Here is a 17,524-nt window from a genome sequence, read left to right as displayed (position 1 = left end):
ACCATAACTGGACATTGAAGAAACTGTCGAGTTATCAAAATATATAACACAATATCAGCACAACGGCGATTCAAAGGAGATATGGCATATGGAGATATGGAGAGTACTCTGTATAAGAGCGAAGTCATAATGGGGTAGAATGGTGTCCAAGGAGATCTTAACGGTTTTAGGGGGTTTCAGAAAGATGTTGAGTTTAATAAAGTGGAGTTTGTAAAAGGGTTACAGAAAAGTACATCGAAGTATTTTTACGCGTTTTATATTTGTGTGGTTTTATTACGAACCTTCGCTGATGGATTTTAAGGTAATTTAAATATAATAAAGTGTAATCATTTCCAACCTCAACCCTAATGGAGAATATTGAAAACTGTCGTGGAACCTGAAATAATCGAAATCAGAGAGATCGTTTCAAAAACTACTTGATTAAGAGCCAATAAAGGTATACAATCTTAACGATAATTTTTCATAATAAAAAGTATAATTTTTATAGGAATTCTCTTGACAAGTTTTTCCCCAGTGAAGATAATATTGTAAAATGCGTGCCAAAAATGATCAAAATTGGCTATAATATTCATCGTATGAAACTACATTTTATTGTCATATGATGAATATAAATGAAAATCTCATATGATGAATCTAAATAAAAATGAGCCGTCCTGAAATCATCAACGCTTTAGGGTTTAAGATGAACCTAGATTCAAGCGCTACGTTCCATACAAAAGATTGCAATTTATACAACAAACACTACGGATGTAGGGGGAAGTTGAACCTGAGATCGACCTCAGTTTAAGGTGAAGATTAATCGAAGCCACAGCTAGGGGCCTTCCTTAGTCGAAGGATCAGTTGATAAAATTTTCAGCGCGAACGGTGAGTGGTTATCTTGCTTTTAAATCTTGAAAAATCGAGGCTTGGCTTCGATGCATCTTCATCATAGCTTTATGTAATAAAAGGACAGTGCCACAAAATAATCAAATAAGTTTCATAATTATGTTATACGGTTGTTCAATAAGCTAAACAATAGCAAAATTGAATACTCCATTCCACCTACCTGAAACTATGCAACGTGGGAGGATATGTGGTGAACATCTTGCCGAAGCCGTTCTGCACCTGCATTGCAGCGGCAGCGGCGGCTGCTTGAGCGGCTTGCGCCTGTGCCTGTACCATCAGTGGGTTGGCCAGCTGGCTGACCAGCGGCGAGGCTTGAGCAGCGGCCTGGGCGGCCCCAACCAAACGTGCTGCGGTTGGTGTCGCAATTGGCAGTCCCAGGTTTCCCAAAATGATTCGCTTCTGCAGCAGCTGCTGGGCAGTGGGCGTTACGGCTTCCTTCGGTTGAGCCTTCTTGCATTCGACCTTTTTGTTCTTGATCGTGTGGAAGTGGATCTCGCACACCCGATCCACCACGTCCTCGTTCTCGAACGTCACGAACCCGAAACCGCGATGACGTTTCGTCTGCTGATCCATCAGCATGACCGTTTCGTCGACCTTGCCGAACTGGCTGAAATACTGTCTGACCTCTTCGGCCGATGTATCCTGCGAGACGCCTCCCACGAAAATCTTCTTCGTTTTGTTCGATTGAGTTTTCGGGCGGTTTTTCGGCGTGGCGTGCTTGGGATCGATTTTCTTTCCATCCAAAGTGTGGATTGGCACTTTGAGAACTTTGTCTACGCTATTTGGTTCCTGGAATGTGATGAATCCAAATCCCCGACTCCGCTGCAAAAGGCAATAATTATTGGATTAGTCTCCTATATCCTTGTCATCAATATCCTTTATCACTTACCTGAGTGATGGGATCCTTCATGATCAGCACATCTGTTACTTTACCGAACATGCCGAAGTACTCACTGAGCTTCTCTGACGACGTCTGCCAACTGAGTCCGCCAACGAATAGCTTTCCTGGCGCTGGATCGCTGCTACTGTTTGGTGTTGATCGCCCCGACGAGCTTCCATTGGTGGAACCAGCTTTGGAGGTGTTGGTGGCAGCATTACTGACAAGCGATAGTTGGCAATTTGATTGGAGTTGTTTCTGTTCTTGCTGTTGCACCTGCTGCTGCTGTTGTTGTTGCTGTTGCTGCTGGAGTTGCTGTTGTTGTTGTAACTGTTGCTGCTGCTGTTGTTGTTGTTGATCTCTGCGCATGGGGGCGAAACATGGTATTGATTTATTGTTTTTGCTCAACGATGCTAAATTTGGGAGCACACAAAAGAGGGGGACACTCAAAGTACACTTACCTGTTCTGCTGGGCAACGACGGCTGCGGCGGCGGCCTGTGGTGTGAGAAGGTTTGCTGTTTTGATTGGCACCAAAGCGCTGTGTAGGTCATGCTCAAGCAATCCGGTTGTGTCCAAGGTTCCGGCACTGCAGAAAAAGCGAAACAAATGAAAGCGAAAATTAGATGCGGTTTGGGGTCAACTGACTGGGGTGTAGTTCTATGTAAAGTTATGTTCACGCACGTGACAGTAAAATCTATATATTTTTTTTTCTTTCGATTTCAGGTTATCCCACTGGTCGTCATCATTGGCGCTACCGTAACGGGTCTGCTTGGGTACTGTACGTACGCTTCGCTTACCCGTCCAGATGTTAGGTGGGTAGCGGTGGGAAGCAAGCTTGCCACGGCCTCGAGAACTGTTCGAGTTTAGAATATGATTGGTCAATCAATTTTGCTTATTTGCATTTTGTTTTATTTGTTTTTATTGCACACAGCCTTAATAAGAAAACCTACGAATGGGATACCATGGACGTCATGAATCCAAAGAAGTTGAAGGTAAGTGATGTAAATTTGCATTCGGAATTGGATGACATTCAAAAATTACTGAAACTTCTAATGAAACTGATGTTCGAAGTTCGAACAATCATGAGCAAACAGAAAATGCTGGGTTCTTATACAGTACTTGCATTCATTTTTTTATAATGAATAAAACTACATTATACAATTTTTGTATTGAGTTTTATTTTTAATATATGACACTCAGACATGAAATAGACCTCAGAAATTCTAAATAATTCATACAAATATAAATTTCAAATGAATTAGTCTGACAGCCGAGGTAACACGGCGAAGACACCGAATAGTTCAAGGGTGAACACCTGCAGTAATAATTATATAGAAGAATATGATTGGAAGCGGTAGACTCCCAAAACAACCAATATTGTCTCCAACGTCGCATGTTTATCGGCAATCAAAACGAATAGGACCATTTTGAACGACCAACTCTTCTTGCCAATGACTATAGCAGTTGGAGAAAAAACACACTGTTGCTTTCACGCTGTGCTACATTGCGGTAAGGATCCGTGTAAAAAAAAAACAATATAGAATACATATTGAGGTCACCGCACCCACCTCTGTTAGCTAGGGGATTGAGTCGTGGTGACAATTGTTTGTGTTAGGTAATTTAAGGCTCTTGTTGAAGGTGCGACGTTACAACTATAAAACGAAGGGTAATCCACCTACTGGTGATACGGTGTGGTCGATAGTTAATATTTGCAAAGTGCAACCAACTGATTTCGACAATTTGTAAGTGATTTAATCAGTTAGGTTTGCAAATTTGACGAAAACAAAACCCAAAACATAGAAACTATTGCACACAGTACTGAAAAATGATACCAAAATACATAAGACCAAAAGAGAACCAGAAAGAGACAAATCAGCGACTGATAAAAAAAAACAGTTAAACAAAAACCAGGGAATACTCCAAAAGTAATTTATGATAATTGTATGAAGATTCCCCAGAGCATTTCACCATAATTTATTCCAGGCATTTACCCAAAATTTCCTTTACATATTACTCCTTAGATATGTTCAGGAATACACCCTATCAAAATATTCTTAAAGGCACTTTCATGAAGTCAAGCAGCATTTTTTCTGAACATGTTCTAAAGAATTACTCCAGTAATTTCATCCTAAAATATCTTAAGGAAGCTCTCAAGGAACGTTTATGATAACTCTTCCAAAGTATTTTTAGGATCCTTAAGGAATCCTTCAGAAAGTTCCTTAGCTTGCCATGAAGATTTTCGTTTCGATTTTTTCAAGACACTGATGAAACTTTATTAAGAACTAGTGGTCCCGGCAAACTTCGACTTGCCATCAAGTAGGCTGTTGAAAAATGCTTTTGATCGTCCCATATAAAATGACAGTTTCGTTCGCGCTAGTTTTTTCAATTTTCCCGGAGAATATCTTGGGATTTGTATACACACAAACACGTCGGAACCCTTGACGAACAAAACTGAGAAAGAATCATTCAAATCCGTTGACCCGTTCCATTTTTATTTATATAGACTATCTACTCCTGTAGGATAATGGTATCTGAAGGAACTTCTGAATCTTGAGAATGTCTAGAATCTTAGAGAATTTCGTTGATAAATTGCTGCAATAATTATTGTAATACATTCCATAGGATCTATGAAAAATTCCCGACAGTCGATTCTCAACAACTCAATATTTTCTATAACTCATTTCTCCTCTACTCGATGTCGCGTGTAATGTATTCTGCTTTCACGGCGATCGTCCAGAGGTTACAAATAACTAAACAAACCAACATTGAGTTTAGTATGGATGGTGAATTTCATTTGATAATCACGGCTAATAGGTTCCAATAGCACTGCCCCAATGTTGCCACCAAACGCCAAACCAAACCGAAGTTCAGGCCAAAAACCCATGTTCACTAATTTTTTGAATGGTTTTCGTTTAAGCTCAAAAAACTTTTTTTTTCGTTCTTTTTTTGAGATTTTGTCACATTACCTGGTTTGAACTCAAATTTTGGGTGTAATTTGTTTATTTATTTATTTGACGTTTTCCGTGTCTCTTCAGATGTCAGATAGGAACAACCACAGTGCTAACAAGTTGAACCTCTGCGGCGTTTTAGTCGGCTAAATGAACGTCAAACAAAAATCAAAACTTTATTTTTAAAAATGGATCCAAATTTAAACCTTGACATCATTATTTGGATTAAAGTTCAATTATGATAGTAAACGGGCAAATTTGCCAAAATAGTAGCAAAAACACGCTATATCGTGTTATTTGATAAAATCGAGAATTTATCAAACATTTCAGGACCCTATTAAAGTGAAAATGCATTGAAAACAAACCTCGAATTTTCAATAGTACAAATCTAGAGAACCAGACAGCCGTTCAAGCTGAATATTTGACCGATTGCTCAGAACCAGCGAGTGACCAATCTCTGTATGTGTACCGTTTTGTATCAAATTCCGAGCATAACTCATATTTCAAACACTCCACTTTTTATAGTGATTTTTCAAGAAAACCACTAACATTTTATTTCAGAGGATGAGCATTTCATCCATGAGTTAAGTACTCTGTGCTTGAATTTTGTGAAAATATTAATACTTGTCTTTTGAAATCGCTACTGTTTGGAATTTGAGACAAAACCGTAAATATCTCTAGGTACTCATATTCCGAACACTTAAGGCTTACAGTGACTTTGAAAGCTCGTAATGACCATCAATCAGCAGATATTTGTGAGATATTTAATTTCTTCGATAGATTCATCTGTAAACTGTTGACTGTGTTGATAAAAATAAGAAAAAGAAAAACAATACTAATTATGAGTGAAGGCAAAACAGTTAAAAACATATTGCTTCAGATGCCGTCACTGTCACTGTCCTGTCTCATTTGCTGAACACCTTTATTCAAGTTCATGAGCAGTTTGTTCGTAATTTGAGACAAAACTGTACTGCCCACAAAAGCATAACTGTCCCATATTGATTTTCGAACCAACACCTTTTTTCATCGCAACATTCATGTTTTAATATGCACTTCACTAGGCATATGAAAAGTTACACACTTTGTTTGAAAATGTTGTGGAAAAATATGAAAATAAATAAATATTAAAAATAAAGGGATAACAGTCTCTACATGAACTTTGAACCCCAATAGCAACTGCAAAACTGGAATTATGTTCAACTTTATATTTTTTACTGATAAATTTTAGCAAATTGAGTATTCTGTGGGTTGAAGCTAAATGAATATTGCATTCAAAAAATTACTAGAAAATTATAAACATTTGTATGAAATTGCAAACTTCAAACTTTGAACCCTGTTTACTCAATGCCTACTTATTCCATATGGGACTGTTATGCCTTTATGGGCAGTGTAGCTTTGAAAAATTTGTATAATACCATCAAAAAAAGTGTAACTCCAAAACAGGCACTTCAATGTTTTGAATTTTTGCCCAGACATACACTGCCCATAAACGCATAATTGTCCCATGTGAATAAGAAATCCAGCAAACATGGGACTGACATGCGTTTATGGACAGTACAGGTCAGTCATAGAAAACGACTGGTATGCGCAGATTTGATGGAGATATGTTTCTGATAATAACGGCCTGAAGAGCACCGTGGGCAAAGTTTGGACTACTTCTTGTTTGAATTCAATAGTAATCCAATGTCAATTTTAAAAAATGTTGAAAATCATGAAAATGAATATATGAATAGTTAGTGAGAATTTTTTTTTTTTTTCGAGCATTTAGCAATGTTTTGATAAATATACTTTCAATAACATTATCAACAAAAACAATACTGATAATTCATAGAATCGAACATAAAAGTATTGGCAATGAAGAAAATTGGAGTGGATGGAACCCTTGTAATAATTTGCGTAGGAACTACTGGATGAATTATTAAAGTAATTTACTTTTTTTTGTTTAATTCGCGTGGAAATTTCAGACTCAAGAAAGATCAAATCCGACATCTAGTTAGGCTAAATCCAAGACTAGACAGACTTTAGGAATGTCGAAACCGACATCTAGTTTCGTTGAATCCAAGACGAGATGAAACAATTGGCCCAGTGAATCAAATTGTCATCAAAACAGACAAAAAAACAAACAACAAAGCAAGCTCGCTCACAACCCCTTTGTCCCAACTGTTGCGGATAAGGATACAATCAAAAGCAAAATTGTCATGACAATCACAGTGAGCAACATTGTTGCAACCTTTTTAACTCGCGATTAATCAATTATTTTAAATACAAAATAAAATTTGTTTTATGGATGTTGTTCGATAATGTTTCAATGTTTACCAACACGGAGAAAGTTCTCGAAAATTGCAATGCGAAGCCCACAAAATCGCTGCGCACGTACTGATCGATCATTGTCATATTCTGTTCCAGTGATGATAAACTGATGTTGCGGAACGAAATTATTGCAACAAGAATAGGAGATGACAATGTCTTTGTTGTTGCGTGTTGGGTGACAATTAATTCACTGAACTGGCCTCTTGTTTGTTTTCTATTAATCTTGTTTGATCTGCAATGCTGTTTCATGGCCCAATTAGGAGGTGCTCCGGTTTGGGCTTCAAATTGAGATACTTATTGTCGAGTCTCTGTCTCAGGATGAAATATGCAATAATGGCTATTTATGGAAACATAAACTGCCCATACTCGCATAACAATCCCATTTGAATTTTTGACACTTTCAAGTTAACTTCATGAATAGTGTTCATTATTAGTGTACTTTTTGGAAACATTCATAAAACTGTACTTTTGTATGGACAAAATGCGAAAAAAAACAAACCATGTGCGTTCCATATTGAAAGTACTTGCATAACAGTCCCATTAGTACATTACGACGGAATTCGAACAAATCTATTCCTCTTATGATTTCTGTAATCTTGTATCATAGTCTTTATTCTATAATAAAGAGGAATCATACAAATTTTCTTACTTCATGTGGATCATGAAAATATTCTTACTTGAGATGATTTTCTTTTTTCATAATGCCTTTTGGTGCGATATGTTGTAAAGCCACATATAGAAACGTATCCTAAGCTAAATAGCTTACTTCTGAGACATTGTACTTCGGCCAATTATAAATGTAATCTCCGGCAGGATCATCTTTCAAATCTATTTAGGGTGAGGGTTTTTGGGCTAGCATATGAATGCGCACATCGGCACTGGCATCGCAGATAGGGTTGGTAAAATTGAGTAATTGCGACATCTAATGCTGAGAAATAAGAGGGTCCAGTACACACAGCAAGTTTATCCATATCTAGGGAATTTGCTAAAACTTGTCGACACCACACCATTCCAAACATGCTCGATAATACACTTAGGTATGCGTCAAATCCAAAATGGGACAGGTCCAAGAATTTTTAGTACTGGTCGGCCGCACGGATCAAATCAAACCCAGGGAAATCTTTGCACTATCACTTTTTACTTTTTACTTTTTACTTTTTAATTTAATAATTTCTAGAAACTATCGCAATTAAAAGAAACGATTACAAATAACTGCAAAATTAAAAGTGTCTTGAAGTCTGTTGTAATTTTGAGTATAAATATGTCAGGGTGACGCGATAACATAGTAAGCGAGTCCCAAGTAATGGGACTGGTATGCGGGTGTATTTGGTCGGGGTTCTGCTAAACCGCACCAAGTGTCAAAATCTTTATTCCGAGATATTTTACTTTAAAGTCTCTTCCTAGTTTATCACGGACGATAATTTTAATTTTTTATCGCTCACATGCGATTAACAGTGTTCAATAAGTACACCGAGATTAAATACACTTGTAAATCATCAAAAATTAACGATGTAATTGGATAATTAACGATGTAATTGGAACAAAATGAAGCACTCAGTTCACTCTGGCTGAACAAAAATTGAAAAATACGGTTCTTGGTATACGGATGTGTTTCGCAGTTTTCAACGACACAAGTAAAATTGGAGACAAATGATGCTTATCATCACCGTGCATGTTGGAATCCATGTCACAAGTGTTTATGGGAAGGATTCGTGTGTATTGAATCAAGGTACTCACGTGTTCATACATAAATCCTAATGATCGAAGAAAACCATGAATTCGCTCTGCCAAAGCGCACCAAGTTGCTCCCATTTGGTGCACCTTTGCTGATCAAGTTCACAGTTCAATGCGTGAAGTGTTCACCAGGAATGACTATCATTTCAGATGTACATTGACCTGCTGATGTTTTACTGCAATATAAAAATAACCACAGAATCTAAAAGTTGTTTAATTTCCATCACCATCGGATAGAACATCAAAAAAAAAGTTTCATCGGGATTCGAACTCGTGCCTTTTAAGCGGTAATCTTAGTGTGCTACCACTAGGTCATCTTCTCTTCTTGAAGAAATGGTGATAAACTTGAATCAAGTAATGTGCACTTTGTCTGACGGGGTTTGATGTCGAAAATGCCATTTTCTGAACAACTAAAGCGCACCAAGTCCACCTGAGTTATTCACACAGTAACAGATTAAATTTATTCGTTTTTTTCATTACGGCTTCTGTGTGGCTTGATAAACATGTTATATAACAAGTAAATGCAAGTATTTATGGCATGTAAATGCCTTTACTTCATGTCTAAATGTGATTTTCAGATAAACAGTACTTAGTGCGGTGTGGCTCGATAACATTTCAAACAAAATAGATCAACGCCACCAAACCAATATTTAATTTTAATTAATCAATTGCTGCCCAATTCCACTGGCCTCTGTTTCTATGAGCTGCTTGGACTGGATAAATTGTAAGAATATAGAAGGAAATTAAAAAAAATATAGCTTTTTATCTGAAAAATGAATTCCCTCCGATGACGTGCGTTGGTTTATGGTTCACTCTGGCTGAACAAAATTACAGTTTTACGTGTCCTTCTAAACAATATTTATGATCTAAGATTACAAGGGATTGTTCAAACCACTCGATATTTTTATGGTAGAGAGATTATGATTATTTATGTCCTTTGGTGTGAAAAAACTCAATTTGGGAAAAAATGGCGCTTGGTTTAGTTTAGCAGAACCCCGACCATTTGAGTTGGGCGAGAAAAATACTCGCATAACAAGTCCCACTTGAGAGAATTTAGGATTTGAGCATCAAAAAACAAACGCATAATTTATATTTTAACTGTTGAACATTTTCTTATACTGCAATGATGCTGTGCTGAGTAATGCCACCAAGAGTTTTCATTGCCAGTAACAGTGTACCGAAATTTTTTGCAATAATGTTTAAATGCGTTTTTCTCGACATGATGATTTTCTTGATGGAACTGTATTGCGAGTATGGGCAGTAAAGCTTTCATTTAGAAAATTTCAATTCTGGAAAAGTTGGAAACTTCTGTTTGTGAAGAAAAGCATCAATGTAGCGGTCATTAACCTTATTCTATGACTGCAAAAATGCGACATTATGACTCAAGAAAAAAGATTTTGTCATTGAACATCACATACGATAAAATAACAATACCTATCCATGCAAGGCGTTCAAAAGGGTAAATCCAACGATCCCAACTGGGTGCGTCCCAAGCATTTAGGCGAAAGCTCGTACAATTCAGCACGAGCTTGCCTAAGCAAGAAACGGATACGGAATCTGCAAAGGACATCGAACTCTGTAAATCATTCCCGCTTGCGATAGTTCCAACGACAGGCCACAAAGCTGTGTGAGTGCCGTGTTGAAGTGTTAGAATGATTTACCGGAAGCTTTCTTCCCGGAATTAATTGTTATAAATTGACTGTGCCCACACCCGAATCCGTCCAATGTCTAATTGCACTTCTTTCCCGAATCTGCGCGTGCAAAATACGGAGGAAGCTAGCAACGGGGCTCACTGAATGATGATGACGACGGCGATGAAGATGATAGTAGGACATTCTCCTGCCTCTGGTGTCCCGACAAGCCGGGGAATTTTTCCCATTGTCTGCGCGCCGAATCGAGTGTTACTTCACCACCACACAAAGCGAGAGGCACGACTGGAGGAGTATGCGCCTTTGGTCCTGTCGGATATCGATTTTCAACCGGGCATACCCACAGCGAACGGGTGTCCTACTCTTTGAGACAGCGGAGATATCCTGTTTCTAGTAGGTTGATGATTTGAAACGGTTCCCAGCATTCGACCTCCGTTAGGGGGAAATTGCTTGCAAAACAGGTTTGAAGCCGGGAAAATGAATGGGTTCCAATTGATTGAGCTGTTGGGTGGTTAGGGTGACAGAATAGGGAAATCTGCCTTTCCAATATTGTGTTTGAAGGATGGTAACCCTGTTCGTAGGACTTTCACCATCCACATACGAATGCACTGGATACGCGCGTACGCGTATCGCAAGGCATAATCTCGTAAACAGGACAAAATCTTCGCCGAAGCGATCGTGTCCTTTGGCCAGAGCGCATGCTTCGACGCGGGTGAACCGTCACTGTATGCGTTCAACGTCTCGGATATTCCGTTGTACGTGTTGTCATGACACCACCGGGAAATCAGCCGGATAAAGGGAACCATCCCTAGTCGTTTCAGTAGACTCGAAGTGTTCATACGTTTGCTCCTAACTGTCGATTCTAGAATGCCCTGGCTCTACTTTTGCTGTGTGGATTTCAGGCCAGACTCCAGTGCAAGTTTGCCCCACCATAGTCAGCAGTTTAGAAGGATTAATTTTATCCGCGAAACGCTGTGCTACTGAAGGAATATCTGAGCTTAATGGAAGACTAATTCGTGCTTTCGTGGATCTCGAACCGAGAAAAATGTAAAATCGATTCCAGTCACGCCCTAGTTCGAAAAAGTGTCATTCCTCTCTTCGTCAGTGGGACAGTGCCCAGATAGCGATAGCGACGGAGCAATGACTTCCCATTGGTCCACGCAGTCCCGGCGGATGTTTCACCATATACCATCCGCGATTTTTGCTAGAAACCGATTATATTGTCCTGTCACAGCAGTACTGTTACAAATTTACTGTTGTTTCGGGACATTTACATTGATTCTAGCCGTCACAACGGGATGCAGTCCAGCCAGAAGAACCATTCGTGTGTGTGCCACAGTGGACAAACGATTTCCTTTCATTCCTTAGCAGGTTGTTCGTACTCTACAAAACCGGAAACGCTCCGTGGATTATGCCAGCCGAACGATGGATTATTAGATACTTGGTTCATTAGCATGAAACACTAGGGAGTGGATGAGTTTTTGAATGGAGTTCGAGTTCAAAGTCAACTAGCGGTGATTGATTCAAGATGGCGTCCGGTACTGAGAAAATTCTACGCACCCTGGGAAATGATTCTTGGAAGTGGAGCACTTCAGGAAATTCGTTTGCTTCTCATTATCTGACAATTGCTTCATTTTTTCAAGAAGTTGATTAATTGAAAAGTTTTGGTGAAGTCGACAAAGTTAATTGAGGAGCAGTATTAACCTTAACCTATACCCAAATGCTCCTGTACCGGGTTATTGATTTTTCCGACCGAATCCGTCATAGCCAAGAACGCCATTTTGTACGTGCCAAGATGCAATTATCAGAACGAAGAACGCAACAGTGCGATTCGATTCGGATTGGTCTGCCCAGGACATACGATGACAGCTGACAAATTAGTCCGGTGTCAGCCTAGACACAAATTGATTTAATATTGTGCAGGAAATAAGAAATCCGATCCGTTAACACCAGGAAACGGTGATGACCTTTGTGTGTCTCTAGATAGCTTAGGACATTTTATCGTCCCTTGCTCCCTAACTTCCGGTAAGGTGCGGAAGAAATTTGAGAACGAAAATCAATTATCGATCAGGTGCCGTCGGGTGGTGCGGAGCGCAGCTCTTTTTTCGGCTGGAGCCGAGCGGAAAATTCACTAATTAAATTTAAACTCATTTCTCCCTTGCGATACGTCACCCTCCCGAACACGCATACACACGCACGCCCCAAAGCGAAATTTCTGTGTAAACAACATGTTTGCCCTTCTAACATTGGACCCTCGTCGTTCAGGATGAGGTGGCGAATCGGTATCAATTTTCGTACATATACGTCATATTGTAGCAGCAAGCGTCCGAAAAAAAAAATCCACCCCTATTGAGAAAACATTGCATCAGTGTTCTCGATAAATGGTTACGGCTCACAGGAAGCGTTCACACACATTATTGCTGGCGGTTCGTCCTCGACCCCGACGCCTTTCGTTATTTATAGATTATGGCAGGGGTTCCCAAATATATGGATTGGTCGATTTTTAGTCGACAATGTCGAAATCAATTGCAAAACGGTTTAAATGGCAGAACAATTTAAAACTTTTTGGATTAAATTGTTCTGATTTTGTTCTAAAGCTTCTATTCTAGAATGTCATGTCAGTTTGTGTACCTCAGGCTACCGCTACTAGGTAACAAAGGTGCAGCATCTAAATTTCGGGTAGTCGCCAATGGTGTGAAATGAGCGCTTGCGCTAATTACGCTTTTAAATTATTAAAATTTCATCAAAAATACACTAAAACCCTAATGCTGACATATAAATGAAGTTATAGATTTATACGATTTGGATACACCTTAATAAATGAAAAATGGCAAAAATAGGGGAAGTCGTGGTAGCTTGTACATAGATAATAATCAAACTTTAGTGAATTTATATCAAACATGGACTTTTTAAAGCATCAAATACAAAGGTAACTGAACTGAAAAAAATCAACGAAAACAAAAAAAAACGGAAAATGGTGTTTGAAAATTTAATCTGATGCAATGAGTTTAAATTAAGGCTTCTCTATGGGGTGAACGAGAAAATGCTATGGTTCTACATCAGATACCACCATAATAATTGGAATACAGTTGAAGAATACAAACAAAAGAAAATTTTAATATTAAAGTTGAAATTTTAGATCGGTTTCTGCACAAAATACGGTCGTGCTGACATTAAAACTCAGCTCCAATCCTCAAAAAGCATAAAGATTATATGCAAACATGATCACTTAAAGTTGTATAATTTTTTTTAATAAATTTTCAATCAAATTTGCTTAAATTTGAATGCTATTCATGCTGAATCTTTCAAAAATGTATGTTTTTTTTTCAAAAATGTTCGATTATGTTTGTAAATGTTCATCACAAACAAATTTCTATTTTACTCACATAGTGCAGGTAATATGAACATTTCGACCAGTTTATGGTGACTATAAAACCATGTAAAAATTTAACTTTATTAGCCTGAACTCACATTGCTTCTATTTTGTAAGTAGGGCAAATGTACCATTAGCTGTGTATCTTAGGGAAAACTATGAACACATGGTGATAAATTCATGAAATATGTGATTTAAACATATCAGTCGATAGATTATAAATAATTCTATCATTCATTTACAATTTTCCTGACAAAAACCTTTGAACCAATAATAGGGAAAAAATCGTCTCTAGCGTCTCTAGACTAACAACACAGTATTTGAACGATCTAAGAGGGCCGTTGTTCTTGTAACAGCATGATTTCAACACCTCATTACGCGCGCTTTGTTCAAATACCTATATGAAACATCTGATGCACTGTTTGTCGCGGGAGTTATTCATAATCTAAAAGACCAACAATAACGATGTTTTACGCAAGCTTTTGCGAACTGTCGGGACTTAAGTTACCCTTAGACCAGTTTTTTTAGATGTATCAATCCAAATATTTGATTTGAAAATTGCATTTATCTTCCGAATTCGCGGAACAAAATAATTGACATGGGGGCCAAAATACAGAGAATAGCGTGCACCCAACAGAATTCATAAGAAATTCTAAAAGATTTCGAAATTATACTATGTATTTGAATTCAGATCATTCTTCCACAAATCAATAATTTTTATAATAACCAACCCATCCTCTACTAAGAATACCAAAATTATGTGGTAGGTATGGTCCATAGCTGGTTCGTGGAGAAATTCTTGATCTGGTGCAACTCTTTTGGGTCCAAGATATCTTTATGAGCATCTTTCCAGGAATCCATCAAAGATTTTGCTACGATTATTTTCGAGAAATAAACAAAATCTTTCCAAGATGATGATGATGATGATTATTTAGCCACCATCAGCGCAAGGATTACCTATGGCTGCAGAATCATACCGGGGTAGAATGATCTACCTGATGGTTTGTTGTAGCAGGGCTAGTTATTATTTTATTTATAATAAAGTAGATTAAAAACCGAATTTAGTACTATACCATTTAATTCCACTAGAGTTTGTATCCTTTGACAGATACGCGTATTTCGACCTCAACTGTAAGGCCATCTTCAGTGTCGTGTACTAGACTCGACTTTCGAGGGGCCCAGATAGCCGTAGCGGTAAACGCGCAGCTATTCAGCAAAACCAAGCTGAGGGTCGTAGGTTCGAATCCCACCGGTCGAGGATCTTTGTGGGTTGGAAATATTCTCAACTTCCCAGGGCATAGAGTATCTTCGTACCTGCCACACGATATACACATGCAAAAATGGTCATTGGCTTAGTAGTGGAAATGCTCATAAGAACACTGAGCTGAGAAGCAGGCTCTGCCCCAGTAGGGACGTAACGCCAGAAAGTACTAAATTCGGTTTTTTCATCTACTTAGTTTTTTTAAACAAAATCTGTCCAAGAATACTTAAACGAAGTTGTTATTTATACATCCATCAAAATGCTCTCCACGAATTCAATAATGGTAAGGACTGTTCATTTTATAAAGTGGACACCTTGTGCATGCTGTATCTTTCTTATTAATCAATGAAATTTCAATCGGTTTTTTGCACATCGTTCGACTAGTATTGTACAATGTTGTGATAATGAAAATTCTCCAAAATAATTAAATTTCACACGAATATGGAACAACGATTAGATCGGTCGATTTTTTGAGGTTATCAAAATCAATGATTGTAAGAAATTGGCTGGAAAATTCGATAATTTATATTTTCTATTTTCAAAAAAGGCTTGTTCTTCGAAAGCATCATCAATCAGAAGCCTGATGGAAAAAATCAAGTTATTTTTGGAGCAACAATTTTACAGATATAATAAGAGTAGTGTGTGATCCTTTGACCGTGACGCTTGCTATTGCGGGGGCGGGTGAAGCGATCATATTATGCGCGTAGTGCAGTGAAAAAGCGTATAGTATTTGGCGGTATGCTCAGTGTGGCGACGGAAAAAAAAACATTACATCCAGGTAAAATCGTTATTTATTATTATTTACGCACCTATTACCATTTGAAACTAAATACGTGCCAGGGTCGAAAATTTAATTTTCGATTCGGGAAGTGTAAAAACATTTCATATATCCATTTGATATCTGGGTGTTTTTATGCGGGGCTTACTGTATATGAAAATGACCTCAGAATGTGTGTGTGTATTTACTGCCATTCTTGAAATGGGTCGTTGGAATTTCAGTAGAGCTATCACCTTTCATCTCCCGGGCTAAAATTGACTGCAGATATAAAGATATCGAAGGGTATCAAAAAATACATGCATACAATTTTCTTCCATAAAAGCACTGCCGGTCAGTGGGAGGTGAATTGTAAACACACACACACACACAACAATTTTACAGATATAATAAAATCAATTTTCCCGTATATTTTTAAAGAATTTTTTTTTAAATTTGATGGGAAATGATATGAGTAGAATTTTTTGTGTAAAAGTACGTCCTGACGGAAGTCCTAATATAGAATTAATATGAAAAATAACTTACGCCTTAATAGAGTTACTTAGTAAGTCCCCACGTCACATTCAAAGCACAACAGAAACACAATTGCTTTATTCTTAGAAGACCTATCAAAATACATTGACAATCATCAAAATTGGCAACACTGCTGTAATAAAATCGATTTTATTTTCCACATATTATTTTCATAATATGTTATTCTGAGATTACCAATTGAAAAATTCGGAGAAAACTGTTTACAATTTGCTGTAGATCGATAAATATGCGTACATGATTTTAAAAGTATGAGACTTTTTAGTAAAACTACCATAAACAGTAAAATTTATACTTAAGACTGTAGTTTAATCTCACGATTTAGCTTTCGTTTATACTAATATAGTTTCTTTAGTAATCCAAACTAGTTTTGAACACACTTTTTACTTTTCTCTTTTGCTGGGAGTGAAAGGATGGTGCATCAGCAAATTTGACCATAAATGGGTAAATCACTAAAGTTACCTAATGTCATAGAATGGTGGAATATAATTGATATTTTTAAAGCTTTACCTTTAGTAGAATAGTAAAGGATACAAACATACAATTTGTTCATAAAAATAAGGATTTTTGTTTTGCGAAAAATAATGTTAAACTTTGACGGACAGCTTTTTTTAAAAGTTTTTGGAAAAACTATTTAGCTCTTCAACCAAAAGCATTTTCAAAGATTTTATATTTTCATAGCATTTTAGAATAATAGGTCAACGATACACAGAAAACCGATTACGATTTTATCAATAAATAAAAAAGATATAGCATAAACAAAGTGTCCACTTTATAAAATGAACAGTCCTTATTACAAGGAATACGCTAAAAGTGGCAGGAAGAATTCACTGCAAATTTACAGAAACTCATACAAAATCTCGTCAGGGACCTCACTAGGACTTTGTTGTAGATCACAGATTAGTCAATTTAGTAATTCCGGAGATGAGCCAACCATGAGACTAAAAATGTGGCTGTTCCAAATTTTAAGAAAAAAAGCTGAATCTTATTTATAAAATCTAAATCTTATTTGCAAGGCATTAATTCTTTTCAGTGTTTTTCCAAAGAACTTTCAAGTAACTGGTCAAATATCGCCTTGATTCGATTCAGTATTCTTGAAAAGAATAAAAAAAGGTGCCATAAGTTTTAATAGAAATTCATGAAGCATCTCTCCAAGACACTTGGCAGGAATCCCTAAGTG

General features: G+C 37.5%; 2 protein-coding genes across 3 annotated transcripts in view; one reads left to right on the top strand and one right to left on the bottom strand.

Moving 5' to 3' along the window:
- The window catches only part of LOC5567380 (RNA-binding protein Musashi homolog 2), a 190,939-nt gene that overhangs the window by 26,672 nt on the left and 146,743 nt on the right, over positions 1–17,524 (bottom strand). For both annotated transcript variants that reach the window (XM_021853082.1, XM_021853084.1), the window contains exons 4-6: positions 2,224–2,349; positions 1,775–2,123; positions 1,046–1,707 (exon numbers count right to left, since the gene is read on the bottom strand). In XM_021853082.1, coding sequence (XP_021708774.1) covers positions 1,046–1,707; positions 1,775–2,123; positions 2,224–2,349 — 1,137 coding nt within the window. The remainder of the gene's footprint in view (positions 1–1,045; positions 1,708–1,774; positions 2,124–2,223; positions 2,350–17,524) is intronic.
- The window catches only part of LOC5567396, a 126,064-nt gene that overhangs the window by 40,979 nt on the left and 67,561 nt on the right, over positions 1–17,524 (top strand). The window contains exons 4-5 of the mRNA XM_001651730.2: positions 2,487–2,575; positions 2,695–2,755. Coding sequence (XP_001651780.1) covers positions 2,487–2,575; positions 2,695–2,755 — 150 coding nt within the window. The remainder of the gene's footprint in view (positions 1–2,486; positions 2,576–2,694; positions 2,756–17,524) is intronic.

Source organism: Aedes aegypti, chromosome 3 (assembly GCF_002204515.2).
Source record: "Aedes aegypti strain LVP_AGWG chromosome 3, AaegL5.0 Primary Assembly, whole genome shotgun sequence".
NCBI classification, from domain to species: Eukaryota; Metazoa; Arthropoda; class Insecta; order Diptera; family Culicidae; genus Aedes; species Aedes aegypti.
The sequence above is the reverse complement of the archived record's forward strand: the minus strand, read 5'-3'. Positions and strand labels throughout refer to the sequence as shown.